At 43.1% G+C, this 21,807-nt stretch overlaps 1 protein-coding gene across 17 annotated transcripts in view; it reads right to left on the minus strand.

Moving 5' to 3' along the window:
- The window catches only part of LOC118381995 (protocadherin alpha-C2-like), a 227,408-nt gene that overhangs the window by 187,357 nt on the left and 18,244 nt on the right, over positions 1–21,807 (minus strand). For 2 of the 17 annotated variants that reach the window (XM_052508347.1, XM_052508242.1), the window contains exon 1: positions 13,762–16,211. The exons of 11 other annotated variants lie outside the window; for them this stretch is intronic. In XM_052508347.1, coding sequence (XP_052364307.1) covers positions 13,762–16,110 — 2,349 coding nt within the window. In that variant the 5' untranslated portion in view covers positions 16,111–16,211. Of the gene's footprint in view, positions 1–10,592; positions 13,107–13,761; positions 16,212–19,119; positions 21,612–21,807 lie in introns of those variants that run through there. 4 more of the 17 variants (XM_052508332.1, XM_052508185.1, XM_052508328.1 and 1 more) reach the window with 3 other exon arrangements.

Genomic DNA, 21,807 nt, shown 5'->3' on the forward strand with positions numbered 1-21,807 from the left:
AAAATACATTAGAATGTAATGGGTGAGACTACAATTAGTGTTTAAAATTGAGTTCAGGCACATGCCCATTCATCAGATGGACACGCTTCCTCTCCCAGACCCCCACATGCATGTGTGTTTGAGCACACGCACGCACGCACGCACGCACGCACGCACGCACGCACGCACGCACGCACACACACACACACACACACACACACACACACACACACACACACACACACACACACACACACACACACACACACACACACACACACACACACACACACACACACACACACCTCACTCCCCTTCTTGGCTTCCATGGCAACCCCCACGGGAACCTTTCCCCAATAGAATCTTTCCCCCCGGGAACCACACCTGTTGGCATTCTCACAAACAATCGCAACATTGTTTCAATAATATATAGAACTTTTCTCGCAGCTCTGGTATATAAAAGCTTTTTTGAGGCCTTGCTCACAATTAATTCTGTGGCAGCACAATGACCAAACGATATACTGTATGTGAGGCTCTTGATCATATCCTTGATCATGACACTGGTGAGGAGGAGAGAGACCTTGTTAAACTTTGACACGAAGTAGTCTGTGATAAATAGTACAATATGTTTCATCTGAGTATTTGTTATAGTCAAAATAATCCATACATATAATGGATAATCCATACATATAATGGATTTGAGGAATATCTACTTTGTTAGATCAGATTTGTTGAATGTGTGCCAATCTCGTCAATGGAAAGGTCTGCATTCCATAGACTCCTTTCCCGCATCTATGGAGGAGAAAGTGGCGCTCTCGGAACGTTCAATCGTATTGGCCTAACTCTCTCTATATTGGGCTCTAGGACAACCCTCTTAATCGACAACATAACATTTGCAGCCCACTATCAGCCTGAAAACATAATCCTGGCACGTTTTTACAAAAAGGTCAACCGTCAGGGCAGCTGAAGTTTTTCTCAATACATTGCAGTCAATGGGAAAGGATGTGTCACAGGGTTGACGTTTTTCTCAGTACATTGCCGTCAATAGGAAAGGATGTGTCACAGGGTTGACGTTTTTCTCAGTACATTGCAGTCAATGGGAAAAGATTCTTTAACCAGGTGGCAAGTTGAGAACAAGTTCTCATTTACAATTGCGACCTGGCCAAGATAAAGCAAAGCAGTTTGACAGATACAACGACACAGAGTTACACATGGAGTAAAACAAACATATAGTCAATAATACAGTATAAACAAGTCTATATACAATGTGAGCAAATGAGGTGAGAAGGGAGGTAAAGGCAAAAAAGGCCATGGTGGCAAAGTAAATACAATATAGCAAGTAAAACACTGGAATGGTAGTTTTGCAATGGAAGAATGTGCAATGTAGAAATAAAAATAATGGGTTGCAAAGGAGCAAAATAAATAAATTAATTAAATACAGTTGGGAAAGAGGTAGTTGTTTGGGCTAAATTATAGGTGGGCTATGTACAGGTGCAGTAATCTGTGAGCTGCTCTGACAGTTGGTGTGTAAAAGCTAGTGAGGGAGATAAGTGTTTCCAGTTTCAGAGATTTTTGTAGTTCGTTCCAGTCATTGGCAGCAGAGAACTGGAAGGAGAGGCGGCCAAAGAAAGAATTGGTTTTGGGGGTGACTAGAGAGATATACCTGCTGGAGCGTGTGCTACAGGTGGGAGATGCTATGGTGACCAGCAAGCTGAGATGAGGGGGGACTTTACCTAGCAGGGTCTTGTAGATGACATGGAGCCAGTGGGTTTGGCAACGAGTATGAAGCGAGGGCCAGCCAACGAGAGCGTACAGGTCGCAATGGTGGGTAGTATATGGGGCTTTGGTGACAAAAACGGATTGCACTGTGATAGACTGCATCCAATTTATTGAGTAGGGTATTGGAGGCTATTTTGTAAAAGACATCGCCAAAGTCGAGGATTGGTAGGATGGTCAGTTTTACAAGGGTATGTTTGGCAGCAGTAGGCCAGAAGTATACAGAATGGTGTCGTCTGCGTAGAGGTGGATCAGAGACTCACCAGCAGCAAGAGCGACCTCATTGATGTATACAGAGAAGAGAGTCGGTCCAAGAATTGAACCCTGTGGCACCCCCATAGAGACTGCCAGAGGTCCGGACAGCAGACCCTCCGATTTGACACACTGAACTCTATCAGAGAAGTAGTTGGTGAACCAGGCGAGGCAATCATTTGACAAACCAAGGCTGTTGAGTCTGCCGATGATGATGTGGTGATTGACAGAGTCGAAAGCCTTGGCCAGATCAATTAATACGGCTGCACAGTAATGTTTCTTATCGATGGCGGTTAAGATATCGTTTAGGACCTTGAGCGTGGCTGAGGTATGGTGAGATTCGAGAGAAGGTATGGTGAGATTCGAAATGGTCGGTAATCTGTTTGTTGACTTGGCTTTCAAAGACCTTAGAAAGGCATGGTAGGATATATATAGGTCTGTAGCAGTTCGGGTCAAGAGTGTCCCCCCCTTTGAAGAGGGGGATGACCGCAGCTGCTTTCCAATCTTTGGGAATCTCAGACGACACGAAAGAGAGGTTGAACAGGCTAGTAATAGGGGTGGCAACAATTTCGGCAGATAATTTTAGAAAGGGTCCAGATTGTCTAGCCCGGCTGATTTGTAGGGGTCCAGATTTTGCAGCTCTATCAGAACATAGATTTGGGAGAAGGAGAAATGGGGAAGGCTTGGGCGAGTTGCTGTTGGGGGTGCAGTGCTGTTGACCGGGGTAGGAGTAGCCAGGTGGAAAGCATGGCCAGCCGTAGAAAAATGCTTGTTGAAATTCTCAATTATGGTGGATTTATCAGTGGTGACAGTGTTTCCTATCTTCCATGCAGTGGGCAGCTGGGAGGAGGTGTTCTTATTCCCCATGGACTTTACAGTGTCCCAGAACTTTTTTGAGTTAGTTTTGCAGGAAGCAAATTTCTGCTTGAAAAAGCTAGCCTTGGCTTTTCTAACTGCCTGTGTATAATGGTTTCTAGCTTCCCTGAACAGCTGCATATCACGGGGGCTGTTCGATGCTAATGCAGAGCGCCATAGGATGTTTTTGTGTTGGTTAAGGGTAGTCAGGTCTGGGGAGAACCAAGGGCTATATCTGTTCCTGGTTCTACATTTCTTGAATGGGGCATGTTTATTTAAGATGGTTAGGAAGGCATTTTTTAAAAATATCCAGGCATCCTCTACTTTTTAATTATTATTTTTTTTTTTTCACCTTTATTTAACCAGGTAGGCTAGTTGAGAACAAGTTCTCATTTGCATCTGCGACCTGGCCAAGATAAAGCATAGCAGTGTGAACAGACAACACAGAGTTACACATGGAGTAAACAATTAACATGTCAATAACACAGTAGAAAAAAAAGGGGGAGTCTATATACAATGTGTGCAAAAGGCATGAGGTAGGCGAATAATTACAATTTTGCAGATTAACACTGGAGTGATAAATGATCAGATGGTCATATACAGGTAGAGATATTGGTGTGCAAAAGAGCAGAAAAGTAAATAAATAAAACAGTATGGGGATGAGGTAGGTGAAAATGGCTGGGCTATTTACCAATAGACTATGTACAGCTGCAGCGATCGGTTAGCTGCTCAGATAGCTGATGTTTGAAGTTGGTGAGGGAGATAAAAGTCTCCAACTTCAGCGATTTTGGCAATTCGTTCCAGTCACAGGCAGCAGAGTACTGGAACGAAAGGCGGCCAAATGAGGTGTTGGCTTTAGGGATGATCAATGAGATACACCTGCTGGAGCGCGTGCTACGGATGGGTGTTGCCATCGTGACCAGTGAACTGAGATAAGGCAGAGCTTTACCTAGCATGGACTTGTAGATGACCTGGAGCCAGTGGGTCTGGCGACGAATATGTAGCGAGGGCCAGCCGACTAGAGCATACAAGTCGCAGTGGTGGGTGGTATAAGGTGCTTTAGTGACAAAACGGATGGCACTGTGATAGACTGCATCCAGTTTGCTGAGTAGAGTGTTGGAAGCCATTTTGTAGATGACATCGCCGAAGTCGAGGATCGGTAGGATAGTCAGTTTTACTAGGGTAAGCTTGGCGGCGTGAGTGAAGGAGGCTTTGTTGTGGAATAGAAAGCCGACTCTTGATTTGATTTTCGATTGGAGATGTTTGATATGAGTCTGGAAGGAGAGTTTGCAGTCTAGCCAGACACCTAGGTACTTATAGATGTCCACATATTCAAGGTCGGAACCATCCAGGGTGGTGATGCTAGTCGGGCATGCGGGTGCAGGCAGCGATCGGTTGAAATGCATGCATTTGGTTTTACTAGCGTTTAAGAGCAGTTGGAGGCCACGGAAGGAGTGTTGTATGGCATTGAAGCTCGTTTGGAGGTTAGATTGCACAGTGTCCAATGACGGGCCGAAAGTATATAGAATGGTGTCGTCTGCGTAGAGGTGGATCAGGGAATCGCCCGCAGCAAGAGCAACATCATTGATATATACAGAGAAAAGAGTCGGCCTGAGAATTGAACCCTGTGGCACCCCCATAGAGACTGCCAGAGGACAGGACAGCATGCCCTCAGATTTGACACACTGAACTCTGTCTGCAAAGTAATTGGTGAACCAGGCAAGGCAGTCATCCGAAAAACCGAGGCTACTGAGTCTGCCGATAAGAATATGGTGATTGACAGAGTCGAAAGCCTTTGCAAGGTCGATGAAGACTGCTGCACAGTACTGTCTTTTATCGATGGCGGTTATGATATCGTTTAGTACCTTGAGTGTGGCTGAGGTGCACCCGTGACCGGCTCGGAAACCAGATTGCACAGCGGAGAAGGTATGGTGGGATTTGAGATGGTCAGTGACCTGTTTGTTGACTTGGCTTTCGAAGACCTTAGATAGGCAGGGCAGGATGGATATAGGTCTGTAACAGTTTGGGTCCAGGGTGTCTCCCCCTTTGAAGAGGGGGATGACTGCGGCAGCTTTCCAATCCTTGGGGATCTCAGACGATATGAAAGAGAGGTTGAACAGGCTGGTAATAGGGGTTGCAACAATGGCGGTGGATAGTTTCAGAAATAGAGGGTCCAGATTGTCAAGCCCATCTGATTTGTACGGGTCCAGGTTTTGGAGCTCTTTCAGAACAACTGCTATCTGGATTTGGGTAAAGGAGAACCTGGAGAGGCTTGGGCAAGGAGCTGCGGGGGGAGCTGTTGGCCGAGGTTGGAGTAGCCAGGCGGAAGGCATGGCCAGCCGTTGAGAAATGCTTATTGGAGTTTTCAATAATCATGGATTTATCGGTGGTGACCGTGTTACCTAGCCTCAGTGCAGTGGGCAGCTGGGAGGAGGTGCTCTTGTATTCCATGGACTTCACAGTGTCCCATAACTTTTTGGAGTTGGAGCTACAGGATGCAAACTTCTGCCTGAAGAAGCTGGCCTTAGCTTTCCTGACTGACTGCGTGTATTGGTTCCTGACTTCCCTGAACAGTTGCATATCACGGGGACTATTCGATGCTATTGTAGTCCGCCACAGGATGTTTTTGTGCTGGTCGAGGGCAGTCAGGTCTGGAGTGAACCAAGGGCTGTATCTGTTCTTAGTTCTGCATGTTTTGAACGGAGCATGCTTATCTAAAATGGAGAGGAAGTTACTTTTAAAGAATGACCAGGCATCCTCAACTGACGGGATGAGGTCAATGTCTTTCCAGGATACCCGGGCCAGGTCGATTAGGAAGGCCTGCTCACAGAAGTGTTTTAGGGAGCGTTTGACAGTGATGAGGGGTGGTCGTTTGACTGCGGCTCCGTAGCGGATACAGGCAATGAGGCAGTGATCGCTGAGATCCTGGTTGAAGACAGCGGAGGTGTATTTGGAGGGCCAGTTGGTCAGGATGACGTCTATGAGGGTGCCCTTGTTTACAGAGTTAGGGTTGTACCTTTAGATTGTAGGACTGCCGGGGTGTTAAGCATATCCCAGTTTAGGTCACCTAACAGAACAAACTCTGAAGCTAGATGGGGGGCGATCAATTCACAAATGGTGTCCAGGGCACAGCTGGGAGCTGAGGGGGGTCGGTAGCAGGTGGCAACAGTGAGAGACTTATTTCTCGAGAGAGTAATTTTCAAAATTAGTAGTTCGAACTGTTTGGGTATGGACCTGGAAAGTATGACATTACTTTGCAGGCTATCTATGCAGTAGACTGCAACTCCTCCCCCTTTGGCAGTTCTATCTTGACGGAAGATGTTATAGTTGGGTATGGAAATCTCTGAATTGTTGGTGGCCTTCCTGAGCCAGGATTCAGACACAGCAAGGACATCAGGGTTAGCAGAGTGTGCTAAAGCAGTGAGTAAAACAAACTTAGGGAGGAGGCTTCTGATGTTGACATGCATGAAACCAAGGCTTTTTCGATCACAGGAGTAAACAAATGAGGGTGCCTGGGGACATGCAGGGCCTGGGTTTACCTCCACATCACCCGCGGAACAGAGAAGGAGTAGTATGAGGGTGCGGCTAAAGGCTATCAAAACTGGTCGCCTAGAGCGTTGGGGACAGAGAATAAGAGGAGCAGGTTTCTGGGCATGGTAGAATATATTCAGGGCATAATGCGCAGACAGGGGTATGGTGGGGTGCGGGTACGCCGGAGGTAAGCCCAGGCCACGGGTGATGATGAGAGAGGTTGTATCTCTGGACATGCTGGTTGTAATGGGTGAGGTCACCGCATGTGTGGGAAGTGGGACAAAGGAGTTATCAGGGGTATGAAGAGTGGAACTAGGGGCTCCATTGTGAACTAAAACAATGATAACTAACCTGAACAACAGTATACAAGGCATATTGACATTTGAGAGAGACATACAGCGAGGCATACAGTAATCACAGGTGTTGAATTGGGAGAGCTAGCTGAAACAGTAGGTTACCACCTTCCGAAGACACCTGAAACCCCACCTCTTTAAGGAATACCTAGGATAGGATAAGTAATCCTTCTCACCCCCCCCCTAAAAGATTTAGATGCACTATTGTAAAGTGGCTGTTCCACTGGATGTCATAAGGTGAATGCACAAATTTGTAAGTCGCTCTGGATAAGAGCGTCTGCTAAATGACTTAAATGTAAATGTAGACAGCAACAACTAATCTGCTAGCACGACAACAGCAGGTAAAATGGCGTTGACTAGGCAACGGGGCCAACAGATAAAACAAACAAGCAGAATGGAGTACCGTGATTAATGGACAGTCCAGCGTCCATCAGCTATGTGGCCAAGAGATCAGTGTCCAGGGGGCAGCGGTGGATGGGGCAGGGAAGCTGGACTGGCGAGTGTTATCCAGGTTAAAAAACTAACAATGACTAAATAGCTTGTAGCTAGTTAACTGGTTAGCTTCTGGAGGTTCTTGAGTGTGTTCTAAAAAATTAAAAATAATAGCGATTCCGTATCACATTGGGTGAGGCAGGTTTCCGGGAGGTATAAACAAATTAAAAATCAAAAAGAGATAGAAAGTAAATATGGGTGTTTGGGATGCGGCGATGCAGACGGTTAGCAGGCCTGTGCTAGCAAGCTAACAGTTCGTAGATAGCTAGATAGCTAGTTGTGAAGATCCAGCTGAAAAATGTTCTGTTTGCGGTGGGAATCCGGGGAAGAATCCGGGGATGAAAAATAAGTAGGTCCGTTATGCTCTGGTTAGAGTCGCGTTGTTCGAACTGGCGAGAGCTTTCCGGGCTGAAGGTTAGCTGATGACCGGTTAGCTGAAGACCGCTAGCATGGCTGGTGGTTAGCTGGCTAGCTTCAGTTGAGCTTCAGTTGAGGGGTTCCGGTTCCGAAGTAAATATAAATACTTTAGGAAAAATAGCTACATTGGGTGAGGCGGGTTGCAGGAGAGTATTTGGAAGCTTAGGTTTAGCAAAAAGTTTTTAAAGAGATATGTGAAGAAAAATATGTAAAAAAAAAAAGAAAAAGAAACGATATATACGACACGACAGGACGACTTACTGCTACAGCATCTTGGAAGCAGGTAGCCTACTGACGGGATGAGATCAATATCCTTCCAGGATACCCCGGCCAGGTCGATTAGAAAGGCCTGCTCGCTGAAGTGTTTCAGGGAGCGTTTTACAGTGATGAGTGGAGGTCGTTTGACCGCTGACCCATTACGGATGCAGGCAATGAGGCAGTGATCGCTGAGATCTTGGTTGAAGACAGCAGAGGTGTATTTAGAGGGGAAGTTGGTTAGGATGATATCTATGAGGGTGCCCGTGTTAAAGGCTTTGGGGAGGTACCTGGTAGGTTCATTGATAATTTGTGTGAGATTGAGGGCATCAAGTTTAGATTGTAGGATGGCTGGGGTGTTAAGCATGTTCCAGTTTAGGTCGCCTAGCAGCACGAGCTCTGAAGATAGATGGGGTGCAATCAGTTCACATATGGTGTCCAGAGCACAGCTGGGGGCAGAGGGTGGTCTATAGCAGGCGGCAACGGTGAGAGACATGTTTTTAGAGAGGTGGATTTTTAAAAGTAGAAGTTCAAATTGTTTGGGTACAGACCTGGATAATAGGACAGAACTCTGCAGGCTATCTTTGCAGTAGATTGCAACACCTCCCCTTTGGCAGTTCTATCTTGTCTGAAAATGTTGTAGTTTGGAATTAAAATTTCAGAATTTTTGGTGGTCTTCCTAAACCAGGATTCAGACACAGCTAGAACATCCGGGTTGGCAGAGTGTGCTAAAGCAGTGAATAGAACAAACTTAGGTAACGTCGCGACGGAGGAGCCAGCCGGATAACTCCTTTGGGTAGATAACGTCGGCAGTCCAGTTGTGAAGGCCCGGTGGGGCTCCGCGTAGGCAGTAAAACAGGTCCGGATAGGTGACTGCAGCCCAGGAGTGATTGATGGAACTCAGGAGTGATTGACGGAGCTGGCTAGCTCCGGAATAATTGATGTTTGCTCCGGAATCAACGAAAGCCGATAGTCACACGGATAGCAGCTAGCTAGCTGTGAGATCCAGGTATGAATGTCCAGAGAGCAGTTGAAATCCAGGGACATGGAGAGAAAAATTGGTCCGGTATGTTCCGTTCCGAGCCGCGCTGCGCTGCGCCGTACAAAACTGGCGATAGATTTTTTGAGCTAAAGGATAGCTGATGACCACAAACCGTGGTTAGCTGAATACTAATGATTTGCCAGTAAAGAAGCTAACTAGCTTCTGAACTAGCTTCTGATTAGCTTCTGGATTAGCTTCTGGGCTAGCTTCTGGCTAGCTCCTGGCTAGCTTCTGGCTAGTTTCTGGCTAGCTTCTTGGAGTTTCTGGCTAGCTTCTTGGAGGATTATAATTTGAGGTAAATAATACGTTTTTTATAAATATAAATTGGTGAGGCGGGTTGCAGGAGAGTGTTTTGAAGATGAGTTGATGGAAAATATAAAAAATAAAAATAAAAAAAAATGTAGGAAAAGATGAGTGCCACAGGATTTATGTTTTTCTCAGTATATTGCCATCAATTGGAAAAGATGAGTGTCCCAGGGTTGATGTTTTTCTCAGTACATTGCAGTCAATGGGAAAAGATGAGTGTCCCAGGGTTGATGTTTTTCTCAGTACATTGCAGTCAATTGGAAAAGATGAGTGTCCCAGGGTTTATGTTTTTCTCAGTACATTGCAGTCAATGGGAAAGGATGAGTGTCAAAGGGTTGATTTTTTTCTCAATATATTGCATTCAGTGGGAAAAGATGAAATTTTTCTGAGTACATTTCCGTCAATTGGAAAAGATGAGTGTCTCAGGATTGCTGTTTTTCTCGGTATATTGCCGTCAATTGGAAAAGATGAGTCTCACAGCGTGAGTTCGGTGTTCAGTTCGGTTCATGATGGCTGTTTTTTAGACGGGTGCTGTGTTCACCCGTGCGTAATATTTACCGTTGGTTATTGGTCAAGTGTATTTATTTACCTTGTGCCTTTGTTTTATTGAGTAAAGTACTTTGCTCACTCATTTTGCTCTCCTGCGTCTGACTTCATGCACCAGCTACACTCACCTTCTGACAGTATGTCAATAAGACATAAATTCGGCGTGAAGGTTATGAAGGGTTAAAAAGGTTTAATTTTCCCAAATTGTACATATTTGTGACCGGGGGACTGTCATGACCCAGCATATGAAATTTCAAGTCAATTGATCCAAAAGCATTTTTTACCTCAATTGTACACAATGATCTTGCAGTTGAGATGTAATGAGATAAACATCAATCCTGTGAACCTCATATTTTACATTGACTGCAATGTATTGAGAAAAACATTTACCTTTTTATTAAAAAAACGTTCCAGGATGACGTGTTCCTGTGATATCATGTTGCCATAAAAAAATATATATATGTTTATTTTACCAGGTAAGTTGACTGAGAACACATTCTCATTGCAGCAACGGCCTGGGGAATAGTTACAGGGGAGAGGAGGGGGGATGAATAAGCCAATTGGAAGCTGGGGATGATTAGGTGACCATTATGGTATAAGGGCCATATTGGAAGTTTAGCCGCCACACCGGGGTTAGTACTCTTATGATAAGAGCCATGGGCTCTTTAGTGACCACAATGAGTCATTTGAAACATATATACACTATGAAATAATAACATATACAATTTCCAAGCTCAGGGAGAGCACCAGCAAACGGTTAATATTTAGAATCGGATTTAACTTCTTACCTCTCCAGAAGCTCTCCTCCTGGGTTCAGGTAGAACTAGAGTATTCCCATTGCTTCCCGGGACAATAGTAGAACCTATACTCATTCTGGGTCCAACTAACATGTACCGTTTGTCTCCGGATCTGTACTGAATGCTGTGGCACAGTGTCCCGTCGTTATTCACATCTTGTAAATACTTGGAGGAATAGTCTGGGGTTTTGGAGCACTGCATTACAATCAACACGATGATACTGATGAGAAAAAGCGTTGAAACTGACCCCAAAGTAATGATCAAATAAAATGTAACGCTGTTCTCCTCCTCGTCTTTTACTGAACTTTTGACATCAGAAGCTGCAAAAGCCTCTTTGGGCTCCACAACGTTGATAATCAGAGTAGCTGTTGCCGAAAGTGAAATGTTTCCATTGTCTTTTACAAGAATGACCAGTTTATGTTCAGCCTCGTCTGTCTCTGTGAATGACCGAAGTGTCCTTATCTGTCCTGTATAGCGGTCCAAAGCAAAGAGGCTGTGGTCAGTAACTTCCTGCAGTGAAAATAATAACCAGCCGTTATATCCTATATCAGCGTCATAGGCTCTCACTTTAGTCACCAAATGGCCTGCGTTCCCATTGCGGGGAACCTCCTCCACACCTTCAGCGGAACCGTTAGCGCTGACTGGATACAAGATCACTGGAGCGTTGTCGTTCTGATCCAGAATGAAGACGTTCACTGTGACGTTGGTGCTTTGTGACGGAGTTCCAGAGTCTGTAGCTACAACTTGGAATTGGAATGTTTTTAACGTTTCAAAGTCAAAGCTTTTTAGCGCCAATATATTCCCATTTTCAGGATTTATGTTTAGAAAAGATACCAATTTGTTCATTTCGCCACCGTCTCTGATAATATGATATGAAATAAGAGCGTTTTCATTTATGTCAGGATCTGAGGCAGTCACTGAAAACACTGAGCCTCCTGGGTCGTTATTCTCCGTGACATAGAAAGCATAGGGACTCAGTGAAAACTCTGGACTGTTATCATTCACATCTGATACAACAACGCGGATAGTCTTTATAGATGACAAGGACGGTTCCCCTGCGTCTTTGGCTACTATTGTTAGATCATATTCAGACTGTTTCTCCCTATCTAGTGGTGACTTGGTGACTACAGAGTACATGTTGTCCTGTAATGACGGCGTTAGAGTGAACGGGACGCCCTCACTTATAGAAGACAGAACTTTGCCATTGAGACCAGAGTCCAAGTCATTAACATTGATTAGTGCTACAGTAGTTCCGGGTCTAGAATTCTCGGGGATTGCGTTAGCAAATGATGTCACTTCTATGTCAGGTGCGTTGTCATTAACGTCAACTATTTTGATTATAACACTTTTTTCAGTTGTCAATGCAGCTGTCCCCTTGTCTGATGCCTGAATATCAATTTCATATATTTTATTTTCTTCATAATCTATAACTCCTGTTACAAATATTTCACCAGTTTTCGGGTCTAAATCGAAACGTTTCCGCACCTTCCCTTGCACGTCATTGGCAAAATAATAGGTCACTTCACCATTAGAACCCTCGTCCAAATCAGTGGCATTAACCTGTATCACGGTGGTGCCTAAAGGAGCGTTTTCATTCAGCAATACTGAGTATACCTCCTTTGTAAAGACTGGGGCGTTATCGTTAACATCTGATACGTCTACAGTTATTCTAATTTCTCCAGACCTAGGAGGTTTCCCACCGTCAAGGGCTGTGAGAATTAGCTTATGGCTTTTTAAAGCCTCCCTATCCAGTGTTTTTTGTAAAACCAAAATAGGTGTTTTGCGGTCATCACCTCTATCTTTAACTTCCAAACGGAAATGATCATTCTGACTGAGTTTATATTGTTGAACTGAATATTGGCCACTGTCTGGGTCGTCTGCAGCGTGCAGCTGAAATCGCGTCCCCTGCAACGCAGATTCTGACATCTCTAACCGTTTCTCTTTCTCTGGAAAGCTGGGAGAATGGTCGTTAACATCTAACACCTCCACCGCGACATAATGAATCTCCAGCGGGTTCTCTAGAACGGTTTTCAGATTGATTAAACACACATTGCTGCGTTCGCACACCTCCTCTCTGTCTATTTTTCGGTTCACATACAATATGCCGTCATTCTGGTTTACTTGGAAAAGGGACTCGGTCGAGCCAGACACGATTCGAAATCCCCTTTCTTTCAAGGCGCTCAGATCAATTCCCAAATCCTTAACTATATCCCCCACGACAGTTCCTTCCTTAAGCTCTTCAGAGATGGAGTATCTTATCTGAGCTGAAGTCCCGCTCCAAAAGAGAACCAAAGCAACCATGAACACAACCCACTGCCGTCCCTCCAGCCATGCCCCGCATCCTCTTTGTTCCATGTTTTCAAGATAAATAACAATAATCCACAGCACTTCCACTATTCCTTCATTGGTGACAGTTGCCTATCCATTATATAAACAAACATGAAAAAAGCTCATTATCCAATAGTGTTTTCAGAATATATCATTCAAACCGTATTCTCCCCACGAAGCTCACGACTGTGTTCATCCAGCGACTGAATAAGATACGAAACCAGCAAGGGGGCGGACTCAAAAGTATGACGAGAGGATGTCTACCCGGAGCGGTATTCTAGTTGTGTACTGACACCATGTGATTATACCTCACATTACACTATAGTTTAAATGTATTAATAGTATTTTGTCACAGTAAATATCGAACAGAAAACCTTACTCAAGAAGTTGTGTGGATTAAGTTCTACATACCATGATGCATAGCCTGGGACACCATTTACTGACGTTTTCAACAAGTGTCCCATCCCGACGGGAAAACAGATTGAGCAATATTTGTATAAATAAAGAGGATAGCTACTTGACGTGCATGTACACCACCATCACATGTTGGCAAACATTCACCAGACAAACAGTACATTGTAATATATAGCCTTTCAGCACCACAGCCGCGGACAGCGACAAGTACTGCAAGCGTGTGGCTGAGAATGAGCTGGAAAGCTACTTCGATTAGCGATTTTATGAGATCATGTTTCATCCAATAGGCTAACCCTTTAACAAGACAACATCATTTTTGACACATGTATACACTATAAAATAATTATATAGGCAATTTCCAAGCTCAAGCAAAATATATGCACACGGTTAGTATTTAGAAAAATATTTAACTTCTTACCTCTCCAGAAGCTCTTCTGTGTTCAGGTAGCACTAGAGTATTTCCATTGCTGCCCGGGACTATAGTAGAACCTATACTCATTCTGGGTCCAACTAACATGTACTGTTTGTCTCCGGATCTGTACTGAATGCTGTGGCACAGTGTCCCGTCGTTATTCACATCTTGCAAATACTTGGAGGAATAGTCTGTGGGTTTGGAGCACTGCATTACAATCAACACGATGATGCTGATGAGAAAAAGTGTTGAAACTGACCCCAAAGTAATGATCAAATAAAATGTAACGCTGTTCTCCTCCTCGTATTTTACTGAACTTTTAACATCAGAAGCAGCAAACGCCTCTTTGGGCTCCACAACGTTGATAATCACAGTAGCTGTTGCTGACAGTGAAACGTTCCCATTGTCTTTTACAAGAATAACCAGTTTATGATCAGCCTCATCTGTCTCTGTGAATGACCGAAGTGTCCTTATCTGTCCCGTATAGCGGTCCAAAGCAAAGAGACTGTGGTCAGTAACTTCCTGCAGTGAAAATAATAACCAGCCGTTATATCCTATATCAGCGTCATAGGCTCTCACTTTAGTCACCAAATGGCCTGCGTTCACATTGCGGGGAATCTCCTCCACACCTTCAGCGGAACCGTTAGTTCTGACTGGATACAAGATCACTGGAGCGTTGTCGTTCTGATCCAGAATGAACACGTTCACTGTGACGTTACTGCTTAGTGACGGAGTTCCAGAGTCTGTAGCTAAAACTTGAAATTGGAATGTTTTGGTAGCTTCAAAGTCAAAGCTTTTTAGCGCGTAAATTTTACCATCAGAATTAATATTTAGGTAGGATACAATAGGAGTGTCACCATCGCCTTTCCAAATGTGACAAGACACACGAGCGTTGTCATCCTGATCTCTATCTGATGTACTCAATGAAAACAACGACTCGCCTGGAGCATTGTTTTCTGGTACATAGAAAGTATATGGACTCTGGGAAAAGACCGGACTGTTGTCGTTGATGTCTGAGATCTGGACCGTGACAGTTTTGTGGGAAGACAATGATGGGTCTCCTTTATCCATAGCAGTTATAGTCACTGTGTACATAGGCTCCGACTCTCTGTCCAATCCACTTTTAGTAATCAAAGAATACATATTTTTCTGAAAAGACGGTTTTAATTCGAAAGGGATGTTGTCCGAGAGTGTACATATAACCAAGCCGTTTTCACCAGAGTCCATGTCAGACACACTGATTAGAGCTACAGCTGTACCGGGTCGTGCGTCCTCTGGGACTTGACCTGACAGAGACGTAACGTCCATCTCAGGTGCGTTGTCATTTACATCTTTCACGTCGATAACGACACTGCAGTGACCTGTCAATGTGACTTGGCCCTTGTCAGATGCCTGCACGTCAATTTCGTAAACACTCTGCTCTTCAAAGTCTACTAACCCCTTGATTGTAATTTCCCCTGTAACCGCATCTATCTCGAATAAATCGAACGCTCTGTTTTTAAGACTGTTATCAAATGTGTATATAACCTGTCCGTTTGCGCCATCATCTAGATCCGTGGCGTGCAGCCTCAAAACAGAGGTACCTAAGGGAGCATTTTCATCTAAAGTTACCGTATACACCTGTCGTTCAAAGACTGGTGCATTGTCATTAACGTCGATAACAGTTATTGTAATATTAACTGTGCCAGATCTCACTGGCTTACCTCCATCAAACGCAGTCAAAACTAACATCATTTCAAGCTTCTGCTCTCGGTCTAGCGGCTTTTTCAAAATCAAGAAAGGGATTTTATCCTCTCCACGAGTTTTAACATCTAAGTCGAAGTGATCGTTAGGACTGAGAGTGTACTTACGGAGACTATTCACTCCAACATCAGGGTCACGCGCAGCGTCCAGAGGAAAGCGAGTTCCCTGCGATACAAGATTCTCTGCTATTTCCAAGAGCTTTACCTTTTCTGGGAAATTAGGAGAATGATCATTTATGTCTGTAATTTCTACCTCAACATAATGTATTTCCATTGGATTTTCTGCTATGGTTTTTAGATTGAGTAAACACACACTGTTTTTCTCACACAGCTCCTCCCTGTCAATGTTTCTGTTCACATACAACACGCCATTGTCTTGATTTATCTGCAAAAAACCTTCCTTAGAGCCCGATACAATCCGAAACCTTCGTTCCGTCAGTTTATCCACACTGAACCCTAAATCCTTTGCTACGTCTCCCACATAAGTACCTTCTTTCGACTCCTCCGCGATAGAATAGCGTATTTGACAATAAGCTCCACGGCAAAAGCACAACGAAAATACAAACAACAGCATCCCCCGGAGAGGCGCCGCTCTTCTCTGTCCGTCTACCATTTTGACAAGTCCTGCTATTCTGGAACCATTATAGTCCGCTTTATCCAGAAAAAAATCAAGACGACAAGGTTATCCACAAAACATATCCTAGCAACCTTTCGTGTGGTGGGTATTCTCCCTTCCAGAAAGCCAGTGCCCGTTTCACTAGACTCATATGATTTTCAATGTGCCAATAAGACAAAGAGAGGGAGGGATTTAAACAAAGTACGTGTTTCTAACACTGAAGAGCAGCGACACCATGCGCGCAACATCACCACGCGCAAGTACTCAAACTAAAACATTAACATGTGACATGTCAAACAGCACTTTGAGCTGTATGGTGTTTCAGCACCACTGTTATGGACAGCGATCACTTACAAAATCAGTGATGAGCCGCTGATTTCAATGAGATACCCTATGAGAGGAGTAGGGTTGTTAATGCACTAAGGTAAAGTTGGTTTAATATTCACACATTCGGACGTTCAACAGACATTCAACAGACATTCATCAGACATTCGTGAAAAGCCATTTAAAAATGTAAAATCAATAACGAATTAACTGTTTGACACAGAAACATCAAACTCGATATGATTTATTCCATAAATGTCTAGCATACTTTTACAATCGTTTTTTTAGGAAAAATTCAAGTTTTGATTTTATATAAATAAATAACATCTATAAGATGCCGTTTAAAGCTGTATAAATCAAAACGGTTTCGCTGATTATGACAGAAACATCAAACTCGGTATGATTTATTCTATAAATTTCTAGAAGACTTATGCAACCTTTTTTTATTGAGCAGAAATCCCAGTTTTGACTTGATAGAAACGCATAAAATCTCAAATATTGCATTTAAAGATGAAGAATTAATCAAGAACTAATTCAGTGATTGTCACAGAAAAAAACTAAAAATATGCATTTATTTGCAATAACTTCAATAACTTCATTTGAAGTGCAATTTGTTCTATGAAGTTAGACCATGTTTTATAATCTTAAAGTGTATGCCAAATCAATGTTTGCATTTTTAGTGCAACAGTTCCACATTTTAAAGTAGTTACATGGCACAACAGTTTTTTTTAAAACTTTATTTAACTAGGCAAGTCAGTTAAGAAAAAAGTCTTATTTTCAACGAAGGCCTAGGAACAGTGGGTTAACTGCCTGTTCAGGGGCAGAACGACAGATTTGTACATTGTCAGCTTGGGGATTTGAACTTGCAACCTTTCGGTTACTAGTCCAACGCTCTAACCACTAGGCTAGCCTGCCGCCCCAAAAGTCATTTATCTATACCTCTCTTATTTAACAGCAAAGAGGCCCCTTCCAATCATTTTCTATTTTGGCTTTGTTCAAGTCCTTCTTTGTCATCCCCAGACAAGCTGATTGGTACCATCTCTGGCCCACAGAGCATTATATCTGCAGTATTAAAAATATAAAACAGTGTTATGTTTATTTACATGTAAATTACAGTTCTGGAATACCCAAATTCTGTTACATGCTTTTTGCAATTAGAAACATTATCAAATTGAATTGGATTTTTGTACAATTGCTAAATTGACTTTAAATGATATGCATTTGACCACAACCCTGATAGAAGCACACACAACTGTTGATAATCATCCGAATTCTTACTCAAAACAAAGGTTGTAAAAGTATGCTAGACATTTATATAATACATCATACCTAGTTTAATGTCTCTGTGACAAACAGTGAATTAGTTATTGATTTATACCGCTTTTAATGGCACATTTTAGATTTTATGTATTTATGTATATTTTATGTTTTTATGTAATCAAAACGGAATAATTGATTAAAAACAAAGGATGTAAATGCTAGACATTTAGTTATTGATTTTTACCATTTTAAATGGCTTTTGGCGAATGTCTGTTGGATGTCTGATGAATGAATACCTTTTAAATTCTGAATGTGTGAATATAGAACCAACTTTACCTCTGTTGTTAATGCCACCTGTGAGAGGAGTAGGGTTGTTAGTGTCACAACCATACTCCGCCCGAAACCACATATTAGACCTTCTCAAATAAAATGCAAATAAACTATGCAAGTGCTATGCAGTTACAAAACGTATAGTTCTTACCTCTCCAGAAGCTCTGCTAATGCGTTCGCGCAGCACTAGAGGGTTCCCATTGCTGCCCGGGACAGTAGTATAATCTTTAATCCAACAAAAGAATCCACAGTACGCCTCTATTATCAACGACTCTTACCCATTACATTCCAAAATATGATCACTGCTCATTATTCTAAAAAACGACAACATTTTCGTTGCATTCAATTGTGTTCTAAATCTCTCCTCAAAGCTCGCGACCTTTTCGCTAGATGCGAAATTACAAACCAACCAAAGCGGAGGAATCAAAGGTGTGACGTGGAGATTTATTTCAAGAGTATAATTCTAGTTAAAGCACTGACACCGTGCGATTCTACCACACATTGTATGGTGGTGCACAGCACATTGGCTATTCCAGCACCCGTAACAGTTTAGGCACAAACATACAGAAACAAACAATCATTCATTCAAATTGTGTGTAGGGGTTTGTGTAGGCTAATAGAGACTCGTAGTATCTACCAGCAACTGACAGAGAATTACAAAAATGTCAAATAAAGCACATTGCATAGATTCAATGTTATATTTTCTTTTGAAGAGCCGCAATGCAACAGCGTTTCTGCACCACGCAAATGGACAGCGACACATCACGAGTGCATTACTCTGCATTGCAGAAACACACAACTCTTAGGATGCCCCACACATCATATTCTGTAACAAATTGGTGGTATTAAAAGGACACCTAGAGAACGACAAAGAAACGAATGCAATACAATTCCCTTCAAACTGTCGTGGATAACAGAATGAAAACGAATACACCTGAACAAACCCCTAAATAGCAAAGCAAGTTCCAAAATACCCACGTTCATATGCTTGTATTGAGACAATGAAGGTATGCACTGTACAGTACAGGCTACATAGTTTATGAGGACCATACACGATGTGTAACTTGAATAATAACTTGGTAATCTCCTCACCTCTCCAGAAGCTCTCGTCATGTGTTCTGGAAGAACTAGAGTGTTTCCATTGCTTCCCGGGACAATAGTAGAACCTATACTCATTCTGGGTCCAACTAACATGTACCGTTTGTCTCCGGATCTGTACTGAATGCTGTGGCACAGTGTCCCGTCGTAATTCACATCTTGTAAATACTTGGAGGAATAGTCTGTGGGTTTGGAGCACTGCATTACAATCAACACGATGATACTGATGAGAAAAAGTGCTGAAACTGACCCCAAAGTAATGATCAAATAAAATGTAACGCTGTTCTCCTCCTCGTCTTTTACTGAACTTTTAACATCAGAAGCTGCAAACGCCTCTTTGGGCTCCACAACGTTGATAATCACAGTAGCTGTTGCTGACAGTGAAACGTTCCCATTGTCTTTTACTAGTATGACCAGTTTATGCTCAGCCTCGTCTGTCTCTGTGAATGACCGAAGTGTCCTTATCTGTCCTGTATAGCGGTCCAAAGCAAAGAGGTTGTGGTCAGTAACTTCCTGCAGTGAAAATAATAACCAGCCGTTATATCCGATATCAGCGTCATAGGCTCTCACTTTAGTCACCAAATGGCCTGCGTTCACATTACGGGGAATCTCCTCCACACCTTCAGCGGAACCGTTAGCGCTGACTGGATACAAGATCACTGGAGCGTTGTCGTTCTGATCCAGAATGAACACGTTCACTGTGACGTTGGTGCTTTGTGACGGAGTTCCAGAGTCTGTAGCTACAACTTGGAATTGGAATGTTTTTAAAGTTTCAAAGTCAAAGCTTTTTAGCGCCAGTATGTTCCCATTGTCAGAATTAATATTAAGAAATGATGCAAATTTGTTATCATCGTCGATGCCTCTTGGAATATGATATGAAATCAGTGCGTTTTCATTTATGTCGCGATCTGAGGCACTAACTGAAAATACTGAGCCTCCTGGGTCGTTATTCTCAGTGACATAAACAATATAGGGACTCAGTGAAAACTCTGGACTGTTATCATTCACATCTGATACAACAACGCTGATAGTCGTTACAGATGACAAGAAAGGCTGTCCTGAGTCTTTAGCTAAAATTATAACGTCATAATGAGCCTGTTTCTCTCTATCCAGCTGTGACTTGGTGACAACGGAATATATGTTGTCCTGTAAAGACGGCATTAGTTTAAAAGGGACGTGCTCGTCATTTATAGAGCAGATCACTTTCCCATTGAGACCAGAGTCCATATCATTAACACTGATTAATGCGACAGTAGTTCCGGGTCTACAATCCTCGGGAATGGCGCTGGAAAAGGACGTGACCTCTATCTCGGGTTCATTGTCGTTAACATCAACTATCTTTATGATCACACTTTTGTCTGTTGTTAGTGGAGCAGCTCCTTGATCGGACGCTTGTATGTCGATCTCATAGCTATCTTGTATCTCAAAATCGATATGCCCTCGAACCGTTATTTGACCCGTTTTGGCATCTAAATCAAACAGCTTCTGTATGTTGCTGTTCACGTCATTACCGAACAAGTATATTACATGTCCGTTGACACCGTCATCTAAATCAGTGGCGTTCACCTGAATAACCGTTGTGCCTAAGGGAGAGTTTTCGTTCAGCATGACAGAGTACACATCTTTAGTGAATAGAGGTGTGTTGTCATTAACATCCAATACATCTACAGTTATTTCAATAGTTCCAGATCTCGGGGGATTTCCACCATCAATGGCAGTGAGGAGTAATTTATGGCTTCTTACGGCTTCTCTATCTAGTTGCTTTTGTAAAATCAAAAACGGCATCTTACCATCTTTACCTCGGTCTCTGACCTCAACGCGGAAATGTTCACTGTGACTGAATTTATATTGTTGAACAGAGAATTGGCCACCATCCCAGTCGCGCGCAGCTGGGAGCTGAAATCGCGCTCCCGGTAATGCAGATTCTGAAATCTCTAAACGTTTTTCTTTCTCTGGAAAACTGGGAGAATGGTCGTTAACGTCTACCACCTCAACAGAAACATAATGGATCTCCAGCGGGTTCTCTAGAACGGTTTTCAGGTTGATTAAACACACGCTGCTCCGTTCGCACACCTCCTCTCGGTCTATTTTTCGATTCACATACAAGATTCCGTCATTCTGGTTTACCTGGAAAAGGGGCTCGGTGGAACCAGAAACGATTCGAAATCCCCTTTCAGTCAAGGTACTCAGATCTATTCCCAAATCCTTAGCTATATTCCCCACGACAGTTCCTTCCATAACCTCTTCAGAGATGGAGTATTTTATTTGAGCTGAAGCCCCGCTCCAAAAGAAAATCAAAGCAACTAATAAGACGACCCACTGCCGTCCCTCCAGCCATGCCCCGCATCCTCTTTGTTCCATGTTTTCAAGAGCAATACAAATAATCCACAGCACTTCCACTATTCCTTCATTGGTGACAGTTGTCTATCCAATACATAAACAAATATGTCCAAAGCTCATTATCCAATAGTGTTTTCAGAATGTAAACTTGAGATTGTATTCTTCTCATTAAGATCACGACTGTGCTCCTCCAGCAACTGAATAAGATACGAAACCAGCAAGGGGGCGGACTCAAAAGTATGACGAGAGGATGTCTACCCGGAGCGGTATTCTAGTTGTGTACTGACACCATGTGATTATACCTCACATTACACTATAGTTTAAAATGATTAATAGTATTTT

This window comes from Oncorhynchus keta, chromosome 4 (assembly GCF_023373465.1).
Source record: "Oncorhynchus keta strain PuntledgeMale-10-30-2019 chromosome 4, Oket_V2, whole genome shotgun sequence".
Lineage (NCBI taxonomy): Eukaryota > Metazoa > Chordata > Actinopteri > Salmoniformes > Salmonidae > Oncorhynchus > Oncorhynchus keta.